Below are 7,821 nucleotides of genomic sequence, written 5' to 3'. Positions count from 1 at the left end.
AATGCATTTACACAAATGAAGATTATTATATGCAACAGGCAGCTTTATACTAGCTGCTGGGTGTAAGTACCTCGCCTATCTATATAATCCTATCGTCTCTGGTTTAAAAACTATCTTTTTTTTAAATCTATTATTAACACACACACACACACACACACACACACACACACACACACACACACACACACACACACACACACACACACACACACACACACACACACACACACACACACACACATACATATATATTAAAGGGTAGGCTATGAAATGGCGACAGTAGGTTTCTGTGGTCCTTCACCAAATGTGTTAAATAAAACATTTTATTCCATTGTAATATACTTTCTGTACGGTATTCTATATAAATTTGATTTAATGATACTTGGTGGGGGTTTTTCTTCTCACATACAATACAGCATGTAAAAACATATTTTACATGATTAAAAAATCGCAGTAGACAGCTTGTTTCCATTTATAAAAAGAAATCACACACACACGGACCTTAGATTATCGCCATTGCATTGTACGTTCTGACATGGCCAGACAAATCAAGCAGTACACACACACTGTGTTCACATCAAATGTTTGCTTTATAGCCACCAAAGTAAACGTTCACGTATCATATACCCCATTCACTGATCTTCGTGGATCGCTCACCGACTTTTCAACAAACTGTTTGTTGAAACCAATATTGCTTTAACAAATTTATCACATGGTCGTAGTATATCTTGACTGTTCATTTCTTAAACGACACAAAACATAAAAAAGACACACGTTCTTATAGCTAAACAATATTTACTTACGTTCTGCTAACATAATGATGCACTCTAAAGTAAATTACACATGTAACATTGTCAGTTATTTAGAAGTTTACGACTCTTATTTTTGTCAGTTTTAACAGGAAACTTGACGTCGGTCTAACGGTTTAACTAAAATTTAATTTAATTAGATGATATTCGAGAAGAAAAAAAATTGGAACGGTATTATCGATATATTAAAATGAAACCAGACAGCTTAATATTTACATTTCAAGTACACAACTATAAATAAATCATTAAAAACCATCCACGATTCAAAGTAAACAGTTTCACCACGTATTTCGTAGTATCTATAAATAAAACTCGAAACTAGTTCATCGTAAAAATAGGTGTCTGACACCCATTATACCGGCGAACAATATGTGCATTTCTATTGTACTAATGTCAACAATCCGTGACATCGCCATTGTGTTAAGACGAACAATAGGAGACATCGCCATTGTACTATAGGCGAACAATAGGTGACATCGCCATTGTTCCGGAGGCATGGAGCCATTGTTCCGGAGGTGCATATCCATTGTATTGGAGGCGTTTCCATTGTATTCCCATTGTTGTCCCCGTTACGTAAAAAATATACTACTAGTATTCTAACCAATAATTACATTTTACACAGCATGCCATATTTTCACGATTGAAATGATTAAGGCCCGTTTTTGACCAGAATGCGGCAGCATATTCAGGATTTTATATTGGGGGTGGGTGGCAACCCACACTATGTATGCATGCATTGGCTCAGGAATTTAAAAAACTGAAAAATATTTTAATTTTGCCCCAGGGATTCAAAATTTTAAATTGACCGCTTGATATACAAAATATAACGTTGTTCGGTCGGTCTAGTTTCTAATTTGTTTGGCTAGTACTATGCTGTTTATCAGCCGAATACGATGTATTTGTTTATTAGATTGTTGGGAAAAGGTATAACAAACCGCTGAAAAATGGGACTGGGCTGGGTTAGAGGCTTACACGAATGAATGTTTAACGACACCCCAGCACGAAAAATACATCGGCTATTGGGGGTCAAACGATGGTAAATGCAACAATGATAAGAACCTCAATATAAAAATTCAAAAGTTAAATAAAAACGGTGTAAAGAACTGTGCTAAAAATACAAAATATCACATATGGGTAATATTAAAAATTTGGAATACAAATCGGCATCACGTAAGAAATGTAAAAGTTCTGGATGGAATCGAAAGGATGCCATCACATTACGTTGTCCAAATAATATCTTTTCTGGTTTCGGTCAGATGCTTACACTCTCCAAAATGTGGCGTATCGTCAAGAGTACACTGACCGTGCTCACACCGAGGTGGAGGATCTTTCTTCAAGATAAATGAATGGGCTAAGTAAGTGACTGATGCAAGCACAAGAAGACCATTTCATCCTTACTGCACTGCCTATAGGAGGACTGCCACTCCCAAGTCTGGCCCGATAGCATGAAGTTTTTTCGCAGCCACACCGTCGCAATCATGTTGCCAAGTCGAAAAGATAAATTGGTTGATACTATTTAAAAATCAGTATCGGGTACACCAACCCTGCCATGAGGCAAAAGCACGACGTTCGACTGATTTTTGCCGATACCACCCACTTTTCAACTATCCTTTTACGAGCTTCAATAATTTCAGGGTCTAGTTTATGGAGTGAGCGGGAGTTACCAGCCGGAGTTTTCCTTGTTTTGTTTTCTAAAGTATAATCCCGAGAAGTCAGCTAGTTTCATTGTGGTCAAAAATTGCCGTATCCATTACACCATTGTCAAGTTTCGCCTACGCCAGTTTTTTTTTTTTTTTTTTTTTTGTGGGTTTTTTTTTTTTTGGGGGGGGGGAAGACAGTAATTTTTTTTAGAGAATGTTGGGTTAATGTCAGTTCGTCAGTTCCTAGTCCTAAAACAGGATGGTAATTACCCTTTCCCGGCCTTAGTTTAAATTTAAGTACCTCCGACAACTGCGGTGAATTTTATTGGCAGTTGGCTTGAGGTGCTTGCGTCGCAGGATCCAACCTCTTTTCTTCTCGTTCCAACCTGTGCACCACAACTGATCAAAAGGCTGTGGTATGTGCTTTCCCGTCTGTGGGAAAGTGCATATAAAAGATCCCTTGCTGCATTAGGAAAATGTAGCGGGTTTCCTCCGATGACCAAGAGCCAGAATTACCAAATATTTGACATCCAATAGCCGATGATCAATGTGCTCCAGTGGTGTCGTTAAACAAAAACAAACCTGCCAAAAAGTTTTTATTGGCAGTTGTTTCTGTCCAGTGAATGTTGTCCTGCCCAACCTCAAAATCATACGAGCGATGCGCAGGTATAATTTTGATGTCCCTCATTGTTTTTGCTGCCAAATTTTATTTGGTTGAGGCAGGTTTTAAGCTCGATGAAAAAAACCCCAATTGATCTAGGGAATCGTTTCCGAATCGAGGTTATGTTTCGCAACCGATGTATTGCACGGGTTGGATTTAGATCATTCGAATTAATACCAATGTTATGAACAATAGTTTGTTTTGAGGTTATGGTCCGAAAGTGGTTAAAATTGACGCCTAGTTAACATTCTACTTTCACTTTAGGATGCTTGTCCAAATTCTGGATATTTGATGAGCCAAAAAAAAAAAAGCCAAAAAAATGAAAAAAATCGACTATTTCAGGAAGGCGCCATTTGAGATTTGGCCGAAACGGTGCCGAAATCAATCGATTAAATTTTGTTTGCCGATAATTTGTACCCCCGAGTTGCGATTTGGGGCGATTTGGGGCGGTGGGGGATAATGCGTTAGCAAAAGTTCCTAGGCGAGGTACTGAACTACAGTTAGAAGTGTTATCCCGCAAGTTAGATTGGATAGGTGGGGGTGGGTGGCAAGTTAGGTAGTGGCGTTAGGCGATGTGCAGTGGGGCGGAGTTTCCTTTTGGTCAGGACGTTTGAAAGGGGTATTAATCGGTGGGGATCGTGCGGTTTGTCTGTGGCAGAGTAGTAGTTTAAGAACTACCCACACTATTTCTAGTTTTCGGGAGAAGGTCCGAAAGATAACGAGAAGTTTCGACAGACAAGAATCTGTTAATTTTGTTTTGTAAATTTTCTTCCCCACTTCATAGCGGTAAACTGAGCACGATAGAAGTCTAAAAACTTTAGTTGACATGGCCGAAATTATCTTGGGACTTTAGTATTAGACGGCATAATGCTTAATCCAAAACGTCCATGGTTTGGTTGGCCCAATTTTACTTTGCCAAGTTTAGGTCTAAAGTAATATCTAAATTCGGACATGCTGGTTTGATGAAGGAGTTTGGCTCATCCACCTTCCTAGCGATTTCGGGAGGATGGAATCGACCAAATTCTCCTGAGTAACCCAATGTGAGTAACCCAATGTGGTGGAAGGAAGTTCCGTTTTATTTAACGACGCACTCGACACATTTTATTTACGGTTATATGGAGTCCGACGTAATGGTCAAGGACCACACATATTGAGGGAGGAAACCCGCTGTCGCCACTTCATGGGCTGCTCTTTCGATTAGCAGCAAGGATCTTTTATACACCATTCCACGGCCTTCGATATATTAGTCGTGGTACACTAGCTGGTGCCAGAACTAGTCCAATGGATCCACCGACGGGGGTTTGAATTAGGAATTGAGCTCCTACACCTTCATTGCTAGCAATTTCGGGAGGGTGAAGACTAAATTCTCCTCTCGTTGCCCAATGTGGTGGGTGCACTGTAACACACCAGACGTTTAACCAATCCGAATCCGATTGGTAAATCCCGCTTTTTCTTTTCGAATGCTTGGACGGCGGTTTCCATGTATGCATGTATGAATTACTATTCAGTCATCCATTTTAATTTGACGTTTTACATACAAAATGCCCCCTTATGCATTTGATTGCATTTATCATCTTGCAATAAATATGCCCGTTTGGAAGTTTCCAAAACTGGTAAATTCACACAAAAGTTTTAGTGAATTTACAAACTGTACCTCCACTGGATCTACGTCATCATCCGGCACGTCGAGTCCCCTCTTCCTCTTACAGACCTTACACGCCCAGCTCCTGGCCCACTTGCAGGCAGCCATACAACCCAACGTGTGGTAGGGGTTGAAGCGGATTCTGCGCACAGACCGGAAGAACCAGCCATCCACGTGCTCGGGGACGAAGGTCAAGGCCAGCACAAGTACCAAGCAATAAACAGTCTTCATTCTACAATAACAATTTTAAAATTTATAAAAAACATGCCGTTTAACAGATTTCAGCCTTTCTTATTTGGCAAATATCTAATAAATCACTACATCATATCATACACATTTTTAGATAAAATGTTTAACGACACCACTAGAGAACATTGATCATAAGTTACTTAACGTTAAACGGCTGTCAATTACGACACGGTCATAGAAGCCCGTTGCATGTTTTTTTATTTAGCAAGGGACGTTTTGTAAGCACTTTTTCACACAAGACGGCATATACCATGGCCCTTTATATACTGTACCAGTCTGGACATTTGTTGGGGTCTAAAAAAAAAAAACACCTACAAGAAAATGGGTCCATCGAGGCGAGTTGATCCTGCGACACAAAGCACCTCAGACGAGCGCTCAACCGACCGAGGGAGATCCCGCCCACTTTTAGAAATGAAAAAGTGTATGGCGAGAAAATTAACACACCGCTTCCCACTAAAAAGAAACCCATGCCGTAATTACGGTGCTGTGGCAAACATCTTAATAAATGTTTTAACTAAGCATTTATATATATTTTTTTTAAACCCAAAAAACTAAACAACAACAACCAAACAATTGTTATCAAGAAACCAAAGAAAACTCACTTGCAAACTGTTTTTAACAAGACGTGAAAACACTAGCGCAACTGGGTCACGATGAAACGAAGAAACGGCAACACTGGGCGAATTTCAGTTATTTATTCCTGTAAAGTAGTCACGTGACTAAACATATACACCGTTTTGCACGTTAACTCGTTACAGACACTTTATGCACGTGCACGTTTTTCACGTCTGTGATTTTGTATGTTTATGTCACTGAGTAAAACATGTACATGTACATTATTTAGAATCGAAAGAACACAGACATTTTACTTTGAGTCGTAACCTGTAGGTCAAGGTTGTGCCCGTGGGTGGAAATCGGGTGATGTTTTGCACATGATCATTATGACAACATATACATCACATTAAAGGGACATACCCTAGTTTTAAACACTTAAGGCATATTTTTGACTATTTGAGCCTTTTATGATAACACAAATCATGCTTTACTTACATTTTATTGTCTAGATTATCCATTTCCGTACATTCGAAGTGTTTTTGGTCATCCTGGTGTTTTTAATATCACAAAATGCATTTGTCATATTTTTAAAAACGCACGTGCGTCTGAGAAGTAACAGCTATGGAGTCGAGTTTTAGTCTATTTTTAGAGGGTATTTCACCATTTCAAAGTCACAGACTAATGTTTCATTCAGTTGTAACGTTATCCAAATGTGTTACAGGTTTGTAGATTAACTAAACTTAGTGTTAATTTTCATGGGTTGAAACTAGGATCTGTCCCTTTAAAAAAAATTGTATTATTATTTTTTTTTTTATATACATATAAACGAAATGTCAACCCCTCCCCCCACACTCAGACTATACACCTCAACTCCTGAGTCATTGCTAAACTAAAATTACTTTAGGGTGGAGACAACAAAACTGAATTACGCACAGTCTCTTCCAGTTATACATAAAAGAACCCGGGGATATTTTTAGTAAATTCTTTAAAAAATGAATGTGCTCTAGTGGCGTCGTTAAATAAAACAAACTTTTTTCTCTCATAAATTCTGGGGTGTGGTGTGTGTGGGAAGGGATGCTGCTAAAATAACCCCATGAAAAACAAAAAAAACACCCTACCCATTATCATTGATCTAAATGTTAAAAGTTAATTATTTTGTTTAACGACACTACTATAGAACTACTAGAGCACATTTATTTTCTAACCATCGGTTATTGGAAGGAAGGAAATGTTTTATTTAACGACGCACTCAACACATTTTATTTATATTATATGGCGTCGGACATATGGTTAAGGACCACACAGATAATGAGAGAGAAAACCCGCTGTCGCCACTTCATAGGCTACTCTTTTCGATTAGCAGCAAGGGATCTTTTATATGCACCATCCCGCAGACAGGGTAGTACATACCACGGCCTTTGATATACCAGTCGTGGTGCACTGACTAGAACGAGAAATAGCCCAATGGGCCCACCGACGGGGATCGATCCCAGATCGACCGCGCATCGAGCGAGCGCTGTACCACTGGACTACGTCCCGCCCTTCGGTTATTGGATGTCAGACATTTGGTAATTTAACTTAAGTCTTAGAGATGAAACCCGCTACATTGTTCCGTTTGTAGCAAGGGATCTGTTATATGCACCATCAAACGTCATTATGATCGATCATAATGGAAAATTGATCGGTTGAGTCGTTCACGACTGTACCACGAATGGTATATCAAAGGCCGTGGTATATGCTATCCTGTCTGTGGGATGGTGCATACAAAAGATCCTTTGCTACTAATAAAAAAGATGTAGCGGGTTTCCTCTCTATAACTGTGTCAAAAATGACCATGTTTCACATCCATTAGCCGATGATTAATAAATCAATGTGCTCTAGTGGTGTCGTTAAACAAAACAAACAGACAATCGGTTGCGCTCAACTTATGCAAATGTTCCTCCAGTTTAGATGATGGAAATATATTGGGGTTGGTGTTTGTTTTCATGTGTAAGAAAAAACACAGATATTAAATAGCCGAAGTGGCGTGAAATAGAAATAGGGGGCTTACGCAACAACCTGGAGGGGGAATGGGAAATAAAATCCCATTTCTCCAAGCGAATTTTCTCTTTCTTCTAAAATATGTTTTTTTTTTCTTCCGCGAAAGCATGACCCGAATCCCTTAGTCATTTCGCATACCAGTCTAGACCCCTTCCTTTCTACCCCCCCCCCCCCCCCCCAGTCACCCGTACAATTTCCTGCATACTTGTCTGTTTTACGTAATCC

The 7,821-nt window shown here is 39.3% G+C and overlaps 1 protein-coding gene across 2 annotated transcripts in view; it reads right to left on the bottom strand.

Moving 5' to 3' along the window:
* The window catches only part of LOC121380091, a 10,590-nt gene extending 4,830 nt beyond the window's left edge, over positions 1–5,760 (bottom strand). For both annotated transcript variants that reach the window (XM_041508842.1, XM_041508841.1), the window contains exons 1-2: positions 5,604–5,760; positions 4,765–4,984 (exon numbers count right to left, since the gene is read on the bottom strand). In XM_041508842.1, the coding sequence (XP_041364776.1) occupies positions 4,765–4,983 (219 nt within the window). In that variant the 5' untranslated portion in view covers position 4,984; positions 5,604–5,760. The remainder of the gene's footprint in view (positions 1–4,764; positions 4,985–5,603) is intronic.
* Positions 5,761–7,821: the final 2,061 nt, after the last annotated feature.

This window comes from Gigantopelta aegis, chromosome 8 (genome assembly GCF_016097555.1).
Source record: "Gigantopelta aegis isolate Gae_Host chromosome 8, Gae_host_genome, whole genome shotgun sequence".
NCBI lineage: Eukaryota > Metazoa > Mollusca > Gastropoda > Neomphalida > Peltospiridae > Gigantopelta > Gigantopelta aegis.
The sequence above is the reverse complement of the archived record's forward strand: the minus strand, read 5'-3'. Positions and strand labels throughout refer to the sequence as shown.